Source organism: Pinus tabuliformis, chromosome 3_1, assembly GCF_031772625.1.
Source record: "Pinus tabuliformis cultivar Carrire ecotype Pingquan chromosome 3_1, CPIR1, whole genome shotgun sequence".
NCBI classification, from domain to species: domain Eukaryota; kingdom Viridiplantae; phylum Streptophyta; class Pinopsida; order Pinales; family Pinaceae; genus Pinus; species Pinus tabuliformis.
Genome location: NC_142301.1, coordinates 414,639,283 through 414,657,686, shown reverse-complemented (window position 1 = coordinate 414,657,686; position 18,404 = coordinate 414,639,283). Strand labels below are relative to the sequence as shown.

General features: G+C 36.6%; 1 protein-coding gene across 1 annotated transcript; it reads right to left on the bottom strand.

The window, feature by feature from the left end:
• Nucleotides 1-3,315: 3,315 nt before the first annotated feature.
• Nucleotides 3,316-4,359, bottom strand: LOC149187490 (F-box/kelch-repeat protein SKIP20-like). The gene has a single exon (XM_089409680.1). It carries the CDS (start codon nt 4,357-4,359, stop codon nt 3,316-3,318), a length of 1,044 nt encoding a protein of 347 aa, XP_089265806.1.
• Between the last annotated feature and the right edge of the window lie 14,045 nt (nt 4,360-18,404).

The window sequence follows — 18,404 nt, the reverse complement described above, 5'->3', positions numbered from 1 at the left end:
ATCCTCCCATCCATGGGATCAAATCATTGGCCCATTTTCTTGGAAATTGACTTGAGGATGGCACTGAGGAACCACCGAGGCACCGACCTTTTCGTTTCAAATCTTTATGGCTTGAAAAGCCAGATTTCATTTCTAAGTTAGAAGAATGGTGGAAGGATATTAGTGTGTTTGGGTGCAATAAAATGGAGACTTTATAGTTGAAGTTGAAGGCACTAAAAGGAAGGATTAAAGAATGGACTCGGTCATATTTTAATAAAATTCATTATCAAAAGTGAAAGCTAGAGGAATAAATCTGGTCAATCTAGTAGCAGATAATTTTAGAAGGTAGGACTAAAACCCACATTGTTCAGCAGGGTGAGGTCCTCAATGACCTGGAGCAACAAAGAAAACAAGAATAAATTCTTCAAAGGAAAAAATCAAGAGTTCAATGGGTTAAAGAAGGTGAGCGTAACATGAAATTATTTCATAGGACCATGTCAAAAAATAGACAATTTCATAGGATTTTCTCCCTCAATGGATCGGATGGTCGATGGCTTTTTCAACACGAGGATATTTTTGAGGAGTTGATCACCTATTTCTATACGTTTTTCATAGAGCCCTAAGAAGATGAGATTGAGTCCATCTCGAGAATCAAGCAATGTATTCCCCAGTTAATCTAGGAAGATCAAAATGAGGATCTCATGTGGGAGATCTCCTACATGGAGGTTGAAGAGGTCGTTTGTGCATTCCCCTTAAACAAAGCTCCAAGCCCGGATGGATTCACCTATGAATTCTTCAAAGTGGGCTAGCACTTCGAAGGTACTGAAATCCATAAGTTGGTATAGGATACTCGTCATTCCCAAAGAATATGGTCGGGCCTGAATGCAACATTTCTCACGCTTATCCCTAAGAAAGGAATTGCGCTGGATCTGAAGGGGTTTCGAACAATTTTCCTATGCAATGTTATTTCCAAAATTATTTAAGGAATTTTAGTCAGGGGACACAAAACCCTACTGAAAATGATTATCAATACAGAAAAATCCGGTATTGCGGAGGGTTGGAAAATTATGGATGGTATCATTGTGGCTCATGAGGTAGTTCACTCTTTATCCTAATCCAAATCTCTAGGTATGCTCATTAAACTTTACCTCTCTAAGGCTTATGATCACTTGAATTGGAACTATATCATGTCTATTCTAGATGCATTTGGATTCCCTCCCTCGTGGATTAGATGGATGAAACCAATTATTTAAACTCCTTACTATTCTATCGTAGTCAATGGTGTGTCTTCTCGCACCTTCCAAGTTTCCAAGGGTCTGAGAAAATGGAGAACATGACAATTGCGGGCCATCTTCCAAAAGGTATGTTCTCTCTCAGAGAATATTATTCTATTATGTTTTCCTCTGCGGACACTAATCTTGATCCTTTATGGAAAAGCATCTGGTATCCCAGACTATGGCCAAAAGTATTTTTTCTTTCCTTGGTTAATTAGGCATGGAGAAATTCTTATGTGGGACATGTTTCTTTGTCATATGCTAATCGCAGTAGTCAAGGTTGAGACTACCTGCATTTTGCTGTTGATGTACTTCTTTTTTGAAGAATGAATAGACCTTTGACTTACAAAAAAAAAGCTTTGAAAAAAATTGTTTCGGTGAACCCTTCATCCATCATAAGAAACAAGAAACATAAGTCAAAAAAATAAGACCAAACATTTTAAAATACAGTAGTGCCAAGCCAAACGCTAAGGAGTAAATGTTAGAACATTTTGAAATTAAAAAAGATAAGTAATAAAATAGAATAATTTTATATATTTATTATTAATAATCAAACTGATTACAACTATTAGTATAAGACCAAAGTCGTATGCTTCCGCATCATAAGAAACAAGAAACATAAAGACCACCAAAATAATTACATAGGATGTGACCTTATTAGTTTAATATTAAATATCTAATAAGGCTAACTAATACTATTAATAATAGTTAATTTACTATTTATAAATAATTATATTTGAGAAAAAAATTCAGATAAAATTATGTAAAGTATTTTTATATCTCTATTTAGGAGCCAGAGAATTATGATTAAAATTATATAATCACAAAAGAAGATTGTAAATTCTTTTATAGATAGAAATTACAACATTGATTAAGGCCCTTTACAACATTGAACCAGTGGAAAATGATCTCATAAAGTAATTATGAACCTAAATAACGCATGGAAAATAACTAGGATATACATATTCATGAAAATTTATAGTGTAAATGCCTGATTTAAGATATCTAAATTACTAGTGTAAATGAAGAGATAAAACCTACAAAATGAAGAGATAAAACCTACAGCAGGTCCTCTGTAATTTCCTCTTCACTCTCACATAGTTTCCTCTTTCTTTCTCGCTCATAATACACATATACATAGTCGCAATACAATTCCCTCATATAAATCCAGGGATTTTGTTCTAAGGAAAAACCACTAAATTAAACATAACTTCTATTGTCAGATCATCCTCCTAATGAACGACTTAGTCTAAATTATAATATTTTACAAGGTAATTTTTCATCTATTTTTAGCTTTAGGGTCGCTACCCCTGTGATGGCGATTAAACGAGCGTCATTGCTACCCCGTTAGGAACTGGGGTCCAATATGGTGATACCTATGAATAAACAAGATAATAAGGCTCCATACCCATCATAGAGCTAATGAAAAACCTGTGATTTGTGTTCCCTAATCACGGCCTCAAACAATCTTGGAAATTTAAGCAAGATCATGTAATAATCTATAAATTTACAGACATTTGGACCAAAGAATCTGATATTCTCCACTGGATCTGGCTCGAATGTCAGCAAAAAGCTCAATTTGACCTCCACCTCAAAGCAAAAGGCTTATTCATAGTTATCTTTGAGTATCTGGAAGACTGCAAGCAAATTTTGGACAATGAGAAATAACGCATGGAAAATAACTAGGATATACATATTCATGAAAATTTATAGTGTAAATGCATCTAAATTTTAAATCCAAGTGAACGCCAACAGAGAATAAATAGCAGATAATGCAATTTTAGCCACCAACTCATAATGTTTCCATTTCAAAATGCCTGATTTAAGATATCTAAATTTTAAATCCAAGTGAACTTTCCACACAAGTGAGAATGCCAACAGAGAATAAATAGCAGATAATGCAATTTCAACCACCAACTCATAATGTTTCCATTTCAAAATGGCAAGAAACCACAATTCATCATTAGAGTAAAACAAGTAAAAGCTATTTATGATGCTAAATATAAAACAGCGTATGAATATTCAGATCTCCAAGGACGTTACAGCGTATGCAGTTGAATATTCAGATCTCCAAGGACGTTACAGCGTATGCAGTTGAAGCAAACTCGTCGTGTTCAACTGCACTCCACTTCCCAGTTGACGGCTGAAAGAAATAGGAGATCGCATTTCCTTTCTCTGGAAGACCATTCACAAAAATCTGGTCACGCCACGCTGCAGCACAGAAAACCCAGTTTATAACCCCCGGAACAGAGGTTACAGGCGTCCAAACGTTTTTCTGAGCATCATACTTCATCACTTCTTTTGAAAGGATCACGTACAGTGTCCCACGTGTACACACAAAATAGCAACGCCTCGTAATACTCCTCGGTAAGATCCACATGTTTTCCAGCGTATGCCAACTGCCGGTCTCCTCATCAAAAACTTCCGCGCTACTTTCAAATACTCCACCGTCAAATCTTTCAGTGATTACCATGAATTTCCCCTCAAGGTAAACACCCACAGCACTGGTGTGGTTTTGGGTCATGGGAGGCAACACTTCCCATCTGTCTTCTTCCACATCGTATGCTTCCGCAGTGGCCAGAGAGTTCCCGTGCTCATCTCGGCCACCAGCCACGTAGATAAGTCCTTTCAAAGAAGAAACCGCACAAGCGAAAGAGATTCGACCCGTGGACATGTCGGCTCCGCGGCGCCATTCTTTGGACACAAAATCATAGATGAAGACAACAACCTTCAAGCTCGTCGGCCAATTCTCAATTTCATTAAAACTTTGTTCTCCAAACAGGACAAGCTTTCCATTCACGGAAACGAACCATATAGGGGCTGTCCTCCTTTCCATTGATGGAGGACGATCGTAAGGAATAGGGGCTGTCCTTTCCCAGGTCTTCTTCACAGGGTCGTATACTGTTATTCCATAATCAAAGAGACTGGAAATTGAGTGAAATAGACATATAAAATGTTGAGTCGTGCCGTAGTACTTTCTGTGCTCATAGAACTGACGACTACACATCATTTCATTCCAGCTTCTGCACACACCTTTCAACTCATCGTGTAATCTGTAAGGAACGCGTGACAACACCTGTTCTTCGACCACAGTAGGGATATTCATAAAATCCTCTATCAGTGGCACTAATGCGGGATGTCGCAAATGAATGTCTTTTAGAAATTGAGTGTTACTTTACGATGGATCTAGGCTCTATTAATTTCTCTCTTTAAATAGGCTATATTCCACTTGAATACTCAATACTATGACTTCTCAATACCATGTACCAATACCATCGGTCATTTTTACTTTTATTATTATTATTATTATTATTATTGTTATTATTTTTTTTAAATCCGTGGTCAAAAAACCCCTAAAAATAAATTGATTATTTTACTCAACTTTATTATTGTTATTATTTTTTTTAAATCCGGGGTCAAAAAACCCCTAAAAGTAAATTGACTATTTTACTCAACTTTATTTTAATCGATACCACCGGTCATTTTTACTTTTATTATTATTATTATTATTATTATTATTGTTATTATTTTTTTTAAATCCGTGGTCAAAAAACCTCTAAAAGTAAATTGACTATTTTACTCAACTTTATTATTGTTATTATTTTTTTTAAATCCCGGGTCAAAAAACCCCTAAAAGTAAATTGACTATTTTACTCAACTTTATTTTAATCGTTTATTTTAGTTTTCAAATTTTATTTTTATGTAATTTGACTGAGTCAAAATGTTTACAATACATGACATTACAACATCTCTATCATATTATGATGGAAAGTGCAAAAATATTTTAAAATTATGCAGTGAATGTTTCAAATATCATTAAGGACAATCTAAACTAAAATAATATAAATGGATATGAAAAGTAAAAGTGCAAAAGTGAAAGTGGAGATAGGAGAGAAAATGTCAAAAAAGACATCATCAATATTTTGAAATTGCCATTTAATACGGTTTTATAGATAAGCTATTCATCTTCAATCTTTTCAAACCCCGCCATTTTAGGGATTCTCATATGCCCCCTTTCATTTGGGATAAGGTGATCTTATTTAAGAAACACTGACCTTGTTCTTTAGGTAAGTTCCTTTTTTTGAAACATAGGCAACAATTTCATATCAAATAATAAAAAAGATACATTTGAGTCATTGCCATTAACTACACCAATACATTAATTTGGGCAAGAATTTCATATCAAATAATAATAAAAAAGAAGCATTTGCACTAAGGAAACCACATCAATGGCATATTACAAGCACACAACTTTTGTCCATATTACTATAATGCTATTATAACACAGTAATATAATAAAAAGAGCATGATATTATATCAAGGGTTACTATATAGTCTATGTCTCCAATTAGATTGAGAAGCAGATTTACTTTGTAGTAACTAAGAAACAAATATAATAAACCCAAACATTTCAACATTAAGGAGAGTCCATGGATATTGCTTATGGATTCTCATTATGTGGAGGCATAAGGTTTGAATTATGGAAGATAGATAGAGACTCGTCAGGTTTGAGAACATGGGTGTAGAGATGACCAATCCAAACTTCTTGATTTTGAGAGATATTATACTCTGTATGCCTACAATTATAATATTTTGGCCATTCTTGAAGAGCTTCATGTGAATTCTTCTTTCTTTATGGGAAATTTAGTCTTAAGACTAATTGTAATCCATTAAAAGACCAGATATATTTTCCAAGAAAATCATGATTTTAGCATATAATAGATATTCAAATGATATAAAATATTTTTGAGGATTTGAATAGGAATATTTGAAGCAATGTAATCAAACTTTAAGGCTTAAGGCTTGGGCTTTTGATTTGCACCGTTAGATGTTGGCATCGATTTACACTCCATTGGTGTCTAAGAATTCAATCACACACTGCTCAATGCTCTAATACCCAATATACGTGTCACAAAGACATTTTTCCAAAGTGACATGAGTAGCATGCTACCTCATCTTACTATTCCTTGTCACATTCTATAGAGAAACGAGGATTTAGTAGTGTATGTTTTTGTTGTAGATTATATACATCAAAATTCACTACAACAAATCCTTATGATTAGCACCCTTTTTTGCTTCCAAGGATTGTTTTAGTTTTTTTCTCCAATGTTTTGAAAAAGTTGGCATTATTTATTGGGATGGCGCTATTTTTTGCATTGCTTGCACCGGCTAAAACACTTAGGTGATAATAGCACTAGAAATAGCATCAGAAATAGCACTAGAAATAGCGCCCGGAATATTGTTGAAAATAGTGCCATAAATTTCCCGAGAAATGGTGCTAGTGATAGTGTCGGATTTAGCTCCCTTTTTGGCAACTAAATTATCGCCTTGGTTAGCTCCCTTTTTAGTGCCAAATGTGCCTAAATATTTACTTAATTGAGGTGTTGGGGATTAAGTGGATAGGGGCTTTGAGGTTATGGGATTTAGGGGTTTGCGCTAAAAAGGATGAAGGGTTAAGAGATTATAGGTTAGGATTTAAGGGATTAAGCATCGAGAGCTAAGGGATAATTAGGTGCTTATGAATTATGTAGTTGAATGGCTAATGGCTTAGGGTTTATGGATTAAGGGATTACTGTTTAAGTCATTGTTAGGGCATAAGGGTTTATGATTAAGGGATTAGGGATTAGGGCTTAAGTGTTTAAGGGTCGATGGCTTAGGGGTTAGGGAATTTAGGACTTTTGCATCGATGCAATATTTGTCGAAATTCTCTCTAAATGTCATGGAATGTCTTCCAACACTCCATCACCAACATCATGCACCGATGTCACACGTTAAGTAGTTATTGGGGCCAACATTGAAATTTCTTCAAATTGTTCCTATATGCGCTAAAATTTGACATGGCTAGGTTAGGCGCATGCGCCCTTGATGACATGTGAGGGTTTCAAGACTCAAGGATGTGTGACATCCTCACATCATCAACATTTGCATCAATGTTCATCAAGGAGTCTCATTTTCATCATTCCTCATTCCCATTTATGGAATCTTTGTTGAAACTCTCTTGAAATGTCATGGAACATCTTCCAACATGCCCATCACCAATGTCATCCATCGACACTACACGTTTATTAGTGAATGGGACCAACATTCAAATTTAGTGAGTATGACGATTAAGGGCTATGGGTTAGTTATTAAGGTTTATAAGGGATAGGGATAAGGTTTATAAGGTCACACAATGGAGTTTATAAGGGGACTACACTAACAATATCAATAAGGGGAATACAATAAATTCTTCCTAATGGCGAAAAGGTATTCTATGAAACTCATGATGAGAATGAAAGGAATGTTAATGATGATTTCATAGACTCTAACTTTGGATTGAAGACCCACATATTCCAAAGATAAATATCAAGAAGTTTGATGACACAGATCTAGTAACATGGATACTATAGGTGGAGAAATATTTTGATCTCCATAATGTGTAACACACACAAAAAGTACACATTTCATGTTTATATTTAGAATCCAATCAGTTTGTATGGTATTGATGGGTTTCTTCTCGTCAAACACTTTTCACTTGGTAATTTTTTACGTAGGAAATGATATAACATGATGAGGATACAAAGAGAAACACCTTCTTTCGCCAATTGATAAATATCAAACAAAAGGGTTCAATGGCGAAGCATATTGAGGACTTTCAAAAATTGAATATAAGGGTAAATGATATTCCAAAGGAGCATAGGATTGATGCCTTCATAGGGACTTTAAAGGATACCATCCAACATAAGTTTAAGCTTTGGGAACCTAATTCGACGGAGAAGGAATTCAGGGTGGCAAGAAATTTTGAAATCAAAATTATGGCAACAAAGAATTCTACCACCCACAACTATAAAGATGGAATTTTTGCCACCCCTAGCCTTCCATGACCTACAAGGTTGACACCACAACAACTGGAGGAAAAAAGAGAAAAATGACTTTATTATAGTTGTGGTAGAAAATACACTAAAGGTCATAAGTGTGTTGAGAAGAAATTATTTTACATAGATTGTGAAGAGGAGAATGAAAAGGAACAAGAAATGTTAAAAGAAGAGGATATACACTAGGAACTAACCCTAGAGAAAGAAGAAATGAATCTGATCATATCTTGTAATGCATTGGTAGGAATTACCACCCGTCAAACTTTCAAGATAGAAGGACATATAAAGAAGAAAAATGTAATAGTGCTGATTGATTTGGGTAGTACCCATAAATTTATTCATTGTAAGATAGCCAAGGAAATGAATATTTTCCTATATCCAGCGGTTATGAGGAACTTTGCATCTACAACTAAATACGAATTGCCTAGGTAGGTAGCTATACATAGAACAACAGATTTAAAGCACTTATCCTTTTTCTATAAACAATAAATAAGACAAAGGGATAAAAGGACCTACTTGTTCTTTCACTTTCCTTTTGTCTCCTTTGTTTGACTTCTGTTGGTACTTCTCAAACTTAAATCGCTCAAAAAGTACCTACAAGCATAAACGTAAGACAAAGAACCAATCAAAGAAAAAGATATATCAAATACAAGTAAATGGAATGAGATGCATTCACACATATAAACATCATATGTCAAGATAATCATATGGAAAAAGGTGTAAACAACTGTATTTAGTAGAAGGAAGAATTACAATCATGAAGTTTGATCCAATGTCACTCTTCCAGCTTCGGTTCCAGCCAACATCACATCAATATAACAAAACTCCGGAAACATAACAACACTTGCTTATACTCTCAATTCTCACACCAACAATATCTCCTTACAAATTCTCAAATTCCAGCCCCTGATCACTTAGATGAGTGATTAGTTTATAGGCAAATGGAGGAGGTTTGGTCATAAATGAGGGTATTGAATGGCCTTCATAACTTAGAGTTAGTTTCCATGGAGGAAGGGATGAGAGGATAGGAGGTTACTTAACTCATTCCCTATCCATTTTCGAGCTCATAGGAGATGATAAGTGTGGGAATCTTCTAGATCTCTCTAGAAGATAAGAATATTCCAAGAACCCTATTTTGAATTCACTCAATCTCTCCTAGTGCAAGTGAAAGTGGGCCTAAGTTCTCTACAGAGCACCCTTGCATGGGCCTACCTGCGTTGGTCCTTCAAGGAGTCATTTCAGGATGTCTTCAAGCCATGAAACTATCAGGGAAGGAGGCATTCAAAGTGTTGACTTTTCTAGGGAATGTAGCAACTGAATTACGGTTTGATGAGCCCTAATAGTACTGATATGGATGATTGGAGTGATGTGCCCAAATGGATCTATAATAGATGGCCCCTAAAGCATGAAGTTGAGAATGTTAATGTCGAGTGATATGATTTATGATGTGATGAGGAGGTTTCGAAGCGGATGGTGACCTGCATCCATTACAATACATGACATCATGATATTTTGATTTTTTCCTATGAATTGCTGAGGGAAGGCATACCCATGCTGAGCATATAAACTTTCATTACAAATACATAGACAATCTTCTACAGATATAAACCCATGATAGGCTGACCATAAATATAAAGCCATTGTATGGATGATTTGATACATTTCCTGAAATTGTAGCCTAGATGGACGAAACTATATCCGAGGTCTTCTATCTTGTTCAATTGTTCACTTATGTATGAGTCTAACCATGCGAATATGTGATTTGATGTCGAACATGGGAAGGCACTGTCTGATTACGAGTGTTAAAGATCCATTTGGGCACATCAAATCCCAACATTTAGACCAGTGTTTTAGGGCTCATCAAACCCTAATTTCAGTTGCTTCATGACCTAAACAAGTCACCCCTTTGAATGCCTCCATCCCACATAGTTTCATGACTTGAAGTCATCCAGAAGCAGCCTCTAGAGGGACCAGCGTAGGTAAGCCCTTGTAAAGGTGCACTGCAGAGCAATTGAGTCCACTGCCAGGGTGCTCTGCAGAGCACTTAGGCTTCCTTTCACCTATGCTGGGTGAGAATGAGCGAAATTCACATAGGGTTTGGGGAATATTCTTATATTTTGGAATCATCTAGAAGGTTCCCTCACTTATCAACTCCTATGAGCTAGAAAATGGATGAGGAATGCGTTAAGGTGCATCCTATCCTCTCATCCCTCCCTCCATGGAACTAAGTCTAAGTATGGAAGGCCATTCAATTCCACCATTTATGACAAAACCTCCTTCATCTTCCTATAGATTGACCACTCATCTAAGTGATTAGGGATTGGATTATGTTGAATTGAAAGGAGATAATGGTACTATGAGATTTGGATTTGAAGCAAGTATTGTAATGCTTTTGACATGATGTGAATGGGATCCAAGCTAGAGGAATGGCTTTGAATCAGACACCAATGGTTGTAATTCCTTATTCTATATAATAAAGTGTTTGAACCTTTTTCCCATATGTTTGTATTGTTTCATAATGCTTATATGTGTGAATTGTATATGATTCCTTTCACTTATATTTAATAGATCATGTGCTTTTATCGGTTCTTTGTTTTCTGTTGTATTTACCGGGTACTTATCAAGCGTATTAAGTACGGGAAGGAGCGATAGGATCGATACAAGGGAGATGAGAGGAAAGCGGAACTACAAGTAGGTCTTCTTATCTTCTCATCTTATTTATTTCTTATAGGAAAAGTCTAAAACACTTTAAACTGTTGTTCTAGATACAACTACTTATCTAGGGAATTAGAATTTATCTATAGATACCAAATTATCCAAAACAAATTGGCAACCATATTGGGGAAGAACACCTTTTCTAGTAGCTTATCCACCTCATAGGACATCCTTGCAGGCCCTACTTGTGTTCATTTATTGTATTTAAGCCCTTTTGCATTAAATTTTGGTTAAAGATTGAGGTTAGATGACTCTTGAGTGGCCTCTCAGGAATCAACGTAGGCTTGGTCAGGGGAAATTTCTCTGTAGTGCAGTTAGGCCCTCTTTGACGTTCGTTGATCCACCTTAGATCAAATTCCCAGGTTTGGATTGAGTTTTTTACCAAATTTCCTCTGTTTGTTTGGTTGCTGATTGATCAATGAATGTTATGTCTCAGAGAACAAGTTTTTATCTCCTTTGCCAGCCCTACTTTGATTTGATTGATTAATGTTTCTTTAGTGTTTTCTTTGTCATTATCAGTATATAGTTAAAGTTAGAATATAGTTTATTAATCTTTGTTCGCAAGAAATTTCGTAAAAGTCTTTGTTCTTATGAAAGATTGATTGATTGTATGTGCATGTTTCCTTTTTTGTTCATCATAACATTAAGGGATTCAAAAAGAAAAACTTGCATCATTCATATTATAGTTTGTGAATGCTTGAAAAGAATAGCTAGGGAAATTGATTTGGATGTGCTCTTTGCTCTTTGTCAGAGATTTGGTTGCTCTATCCCTACCATCTAAGGTTTTCATTATTTAATTGAATGAAAATAATGCTTATCATATTAGTTGAATTTTAGGAATTGCACACATACATCACATGGTGAACCTTGAAAGGAAATTATAAAGAAAATAAACTTAAAATTTATTTGAATTTACCTAATGGAGCATTGTCACTTAACGAGAAAATTTAGTGGTTTTAGGCTAGAGACGTGTTTTAGCATCGTAAAACAAACTAGTTGTCGCTAACTTGTCTGCAATAAATCCCGAGTGTGATACCTCATTCCACGTACATGAGTATATCATAGCTCATCCACATACCTTCGGGTATATAGGGCGGTGTTACAGTACATAAAGTATATGGGAATGCTCTCACTGTAAGGTTTTGCATTAGAAAACACTTATACGGATTAGCCTCCATGTACGTTCGGGTATATATGGGAGGACAACGCTAGGTTTCTATCCATCCTTAGGTAATCGAGTCGGCCTCCTTGTACACTGTGATACACCAAACACAAAATTCGAGGAGATTGCCTGCCTGAACTTCTCGGTTCGCCGAAAGGTATTCTACAGTTCATAGTTGCTTGGTAAACCTTTTGCCTAGATTATCCCTCTTTTGTTTCATTATGTTACTTTGATTAAGAATAAAATTAATTGAATGCAGATAACATCCTCCACGCTCACTCCTTAGTTGATCTTAGGTTGAAACATATGGCGACAAATCTGGAGTCCATCAATCAAGGAATTCCTTTTGATGGGAATCCTAGTCCTTTTCCTCCTTTCGAAAATATTGGTGCTCCCTATATGGCTACATTTTCCCTTCCGGGATTTACCATTGGCTTGCTAGTTTGGTCATTTTCAACCTCTTTGGTTCAAAATGTCGTGATTTCTCCGCAATCGAGTACACCTCCAACTGGACAAAATCAACCTCTAGTTGATCCTAAAGTTGACCCTTTGTATTCTTCCACATTTGTTTATTCCTCCCCTTCTTCCTCTTTTCCTGGTGAAAGTATTGGTACTAGTAACCAAGTGGCTAAGAAGAAGAAGAAAGGGAAGAAGAAGAAGAAGAAGCAAACTCAGCAGAGGGGCATCCAAGCAACCATTGCTTTAAATGCAACATCTGATGAGAAACCATCCGTCAAGCCTCACAAAGTTCCATATCCATGCAAACATTGTGCGGGAGACCATCTTCTTCGAAATTGTCTTGATATTCCTCAGATCTTAGAGGAATGGTCTTCTCGTTCACATCATCCCATGTCATCAACTTCTAAAGATTATGGTGGTGACACACCATTAACTAGTGGTAGTAATATTCATGGAAAGAAGGGTATTGTAAATTTTTCCTTTAGGTTATGTGAAGGGAATCACCCCATTGACCTTTGTCCCTATCTGGATGAAGCCAAAAAAGTGTTGGATAACCATCCTACTTCACCGCAATAATTTCCATCTATTTACAAGAGACTCTCCCTTAATCCTTCACTAGTTAATGAATTGACTAAGCAAAATCAACTGTCGGTCAAACCCACTCTCTCTAAATGTGAATCCCATGATTCTATATCTGACCCAAATCAACAGGTTGAGGAAATAGTTGACTCGATTTTAGCTTCAATTAATCGTACCTTTCTTGAAGAGAGTGAATATGATACCACTCAGGTTCTTTTAATTTCTTTAGATTCAAATGAGCTCTGGGGAAATCCTCCTGTTCCATCAGGATAGGAGGAAATCCTCCCGTTCTCGTAACTCAAGGGGATAATTCTCCCATTCTTATGGCACCCGCTCCAAGTAGTCTCATCACTTCCTTCGATTGGAATTGACTGCCAGGATTTTGTCTTCCTTCTTATGTGCCTTTCCAGATCATAGTACAGTTTTGTAATATGATTGTATCTAACACTATTATATATGAACGTGCATCTATGAGTATCCTTTCCTCAACTTCTTGGCAAGTGCTCAGTTCACTGCCACATGTGCTTGTTACCCAGAATCTGTTTGCTTTTAACAGAGGAATCAGTCAACCATTAGGGATCCTTCCTCAGTTGCCTATTACTTTGGGAGGAAAAATTGTTTATATCAATGTGATGGTAGTCCCAAGGCCCTTAGATTAAAATTTACTTCTTGGGCACGACTATGTTTATACATGGGAGCTATTGTTTCAACACTCTTTTGAGCGATGTGTTTCCCACATGAAGGAAGAATTTTCACCATTGACTAGCTTTCAGTTCCCGGTCCAAATATGGCTTCTAGTCAACCATATTCCCTAGGTGGTCCTTTTATACAAATGGTGTCTTCCCTACCATGGGTCAATTATGTGGCAACCTATTCCATGCCTACATCAATTGATGATCAATTTCGTGATGTTATACATTATGTACTAAAGGCACTGGAACTAGATATCGGTTTCCTTGATACAGATCCCTTCCAGACCATTGTTCTCCTACCTGATGAGAACCTCTTGGATGTCATTACCTCTTATGAGTCGTGATCAAGGATTTGAGGATAGTTCTTTTACTGTGTCAACCTCATTAAAAAATGAAACAACTCCTCTGAGGATAGTTCTTTTACTGTGTCAACCTCATTAAAAAATGAAACAGCTCCCATGAGGATAGTTCTTGGTATTGTGTCAACCTCATTTAAAAATGAAACAAGGAAGCTACGGATAGTTCTTTTACTGTGCTAACCTCATTAAAAAAATGAAACAGCTCATCTAAGGATAGTTCTTTTACTATGTCAACCTCATTAAAAAATGAAACAGCTCCCATGAGGATAGTTCTTTTACTATGTCAACCTCATCAAAAGATGAACCAGGTCAATGAGGATAGTTTCTTGTCTTGTTTCAACCTCATTAAAAAATGAAACCAAGGATATGAGGATAGTTCTTCGTCTTGTGTCAACCTCGTTAAAAAATGAAGCAAAGGGAATGAGGGCAGTTCCTTGTCATGTGTCAAACTCATTAAAAAATGAGACAAGGAAATGAAGGTAGTTCCTTGTCTTGTGTCAACCTCGTTAAAAAATGAAACCAAGGAGTATGAGGATAGCTCTTGGTCTTGTGTCAACCTCGTTAAAAAATGAAACGAGTATGAGCATATTTCCTTGTCTTGTGTCAAGCTCGTTAAAAAATGAAACAAGGAATCTGAGTAGAATTCTTTATCTTGTGTCAAGCTCATTAAAAAATGAAAAAGGTCCCCTGGAGAAAATTTCCAAGTCAAATCTTTGATTAGATCTTGTAAAATCCCAGTCAAGTATTTCACTTTATCTCATAAAAGAACCTTCATTCCATCCACCTGATAGCCATGACTAGTCTACTTAGGTGAATGTAATGAAGCTTGGGGAGCATGCACCTTACGGTAAATTTCAGTCTCCCTATAGGTTATGTGAAGGGAATCACCCCATTCACCTTTGTCCCTATCTAGATGAAGCCAAAAAGGTGTTGGATAACCGTCTTGCTTCACCGCAATGATTTCCATCTCGTTACAGGAGACTCTCCATTTCATCATGCTGGGGGCATGTAAGCAAATCTCAAGCATAGTTTTTTTCCTTTTAAGCTTGTGTAAAAATGAAATTGAATCCAAGCATAGTTGTTCGTTTCAAGCTTGTGTAAACATGAAATGGAATCCAAGCATAGTTCCATATGGTTTAAGCTTGTGTAAAAATGAACCCATTTCCATTTTAACCCTCATGATTTCCATTCTATCAGCAACTTTTGTCATATAAGCCTTAACTGTTTTCATCCCATCGCCACCATCTCTTTGGCCAATCATACACTTTCACTTGGTTGTTTTACCCTTTTTTAGGAATGTTGCAATGAGTGGTCTTATTAGCCAGCCTCTTCACATAAATCAACATGTTTTGAGAAGTTCTAACATTGCCAGAACCATTTGCTATCCTAAACACCACTCGTTCCTAAAAAATGGAGTCCTCTTTAAGCTCTTTTTAGACTCTCTAAACAAGAAAATATTGTCGAGCGCTTGTCCTTTCCAGCTCGTTAGTGGATTGGAAACAACATCTCTCTTGTATTATTTTATGCTTTTTCAGGCTTGAGAAATTAATTTATGAAAAGGAACTTGTGGAGTTTTCTTTTTGTCCCTTTTCAAACTCTCTAAACATTAAAAGGACTGAGTTATCGTTGTCTTTAAACTCGTTAAAACATCAAATAGCAAAAACTTGTCCATTTAGACAAGACCGAGTTTCACATTCGCTAGACTCATTAAAACATAAAATATTTATGGATTCACCCAAAGGGTGGAATTATACAACAAGCATATGTTATCCTCCTCAATATTGATAAAAATAAAGAGGTACTCGTGAGCAATGACTGGGGAAAATGGGAAAAAGGGGAAATCCACTTTATGGTAGTAGGTCACTCTTGAACATGACACTTTCACTTCATCTCCATGACTATTTGGGTTGGGTTATCTGCTTGACGGTTATCATACCTATGGTCTATCACACCAACCATCACTTTTGTTTTGGGTCAACGCTGCCACTTCATTTAGACTATTTGGGTTGCGTTATCTGCTTGATGGTTATCATACCTATGGTCTATCACACCATCCATTACTTTTATTTTGGGTCAATGCTGCCAATTCATTCAGTGTCGCTGATATGTTCAAGAGAAATCATTCAGTTGCAATACTCATAAGCCTTAATTTTCATGATCGCCTTTCCTGAAACTTGTGTTGTTAGTCAAATTCCATCTCCAAAATCACTACACTCGTTTCGTGTCATTGATGTGGGATACATCAAGACCCTCCTACGACACATCGCTTCTTGTTGACATCAGCACATTATCCAAGAATTTGTCTGAGAAACTCCCTTCCAGTACCATGAGGCTTGCATGGATCAATGGCAGGTTTCTCACTTTCGACGATAGGTTGACATCATTGGCCTTCAACCAAAATAATTTGTATGGTGTTTGACATCAAATCAATCATTCACACCATACAGAATGTACTGCAGTACGTTGAGGATCATTATCATTATCAGTGATTTCACTCGCATCTATTAACAACTTACATCATTGGCTTGTAATCAGATGGTGTCTTCCCATGTTTGACTTCAGAGAACATATTCACATGGTTAGACTCATACTTAAGCGAAAGATTGAATGAGATAGAAGACCCCAGATCTAGTTTCATCCATCTAGGCTATGATTTCAGGAGTACTAAATCATATGTACATTGGCTTTACATTGATGGTCATTCTGATCATGGGTCTATATCTGTAGAAGAATATTTATGTACATGTAATGAAAGTTTGTAAGTTGAGCATGGGTATGCTTTCCCTCAACAATTCATGTAAAATCAAATATCATGATATATGTATTGTAATTGATGCAAGTCACCTTCCACTTTGGTACCTCCTCGTCACATCGTAAAGCATTTCATTCGAAATTGGCATTTTTCCGACTTCATGCTTTAGGGGGTAGCTATTACAGATTCATTTGGGCACATCAAATCCCAACATCTAGATCAGTGTTTTAGGGCTCATCAAACCCTAATTTTAGTTGCTTCATGCCCTAAACAAGTAACCCCCTTGAATGCCTCCTTCCTAGACAGTTTCATGACTTGAAGAATTACAATCATGAAGTTTGATCCAATGTCACTCTTCCAGCTTCAGTTCCAGCCAACATCACATCAATAGCACAACACTCTCGCAGCATAACAACACTTGCTTATACTCTCAATTCTCACACCAACAATATCTCCTTACAAATTCTCAAATTCCAGCCCCTGATCACTTAGATGAGTGATCAGTTTATATGCAAATGGAGGAGGTTTGGTCATAAATGATGGTATTGAATGGCCTTCATAACTTGGAGTTAGTTTCCATGGAGGAAGGGATGAGAGGATAGGAGGTTACTTAACTCATTCTGTATCCATTTTCGAGCTCATAGGAGATGATAAGTGTGGGAATCTTCTAGATCTCTCTAGAAGATAAAAATATTCCTAGAACCCTATTTTGAATTCACTCAATCTCGCCTAGTGCAAGTCAAAGTGGGCCTAAGTTCTCTACAGAGCACCCTTGCATGGGCCTACCTGCGCTGGTCCTTCAAGGAGTCATTTCAGGATGTCTTCAAGCCATGAAACTATTAGGGAAGGAGGAATTCAAAGTGTTGACTTGTCTAGGGTAGGTAGCAACTGAACTACGGTTTGATGAGCCCTAATAGTAATGATATGGATGATGGGAGTGATGTGCCCAAATGGATCTATAATAGCTAGCCCCTAATTCATGAACTTGAGAATGTTAATGTCGAGTGATATGCTTTATGATGTGATGAGGAGGTTTCGATGCAGATGGTGACCTACATCCATTACAATACATGATATCATGATATTTTGATTTTTTCCTATGAATTGCTGAGGGAAGGTATACCCATGCCGAGCATATAAACTTTCATTACAAATACATAGACAATCTTCTACAGATATAGACCCATGATAGGATGACCATAAATATAAAGCCATTGTATGGATGATTTGGTACATTTCCTGAAATTGCAGCCGAGATGGACAAAACTATATCCGAGGTATTCTACCTCGTTCAATTGTTCACTTATGTATGAGTCTAACCATGTGAATATGTGATTTGAAGTCGAACATGGGAAGGCACTGTCTGATTACAAGTGTTAAAGATCCATTTGGGCACATCAAATCCCAACATCTAGACCAATGTTTTAGGGCTCATCAAACCCTAATTTCAGTTGCTTCATGCCCTAAATAAGTCACCCCTTTGAATGCCTCTGTCCCACACAATTTCATGACTTGAAGACATCCAGAAGCAGCCTCTAGAGGGACCAGCGAAGGCAGGCCCTTGGATAGGTGCACTGCA

What these genes read in the sequence shown, in the direction of transcription:
- LOC149187490 (XM_089409680.1), bottom strand. Translation starts at nt 4,359, where the DNA reads ATGAATATCCCTACTGTGGTCGAAGAACAGGTGTTGTCACGCGTTCCT.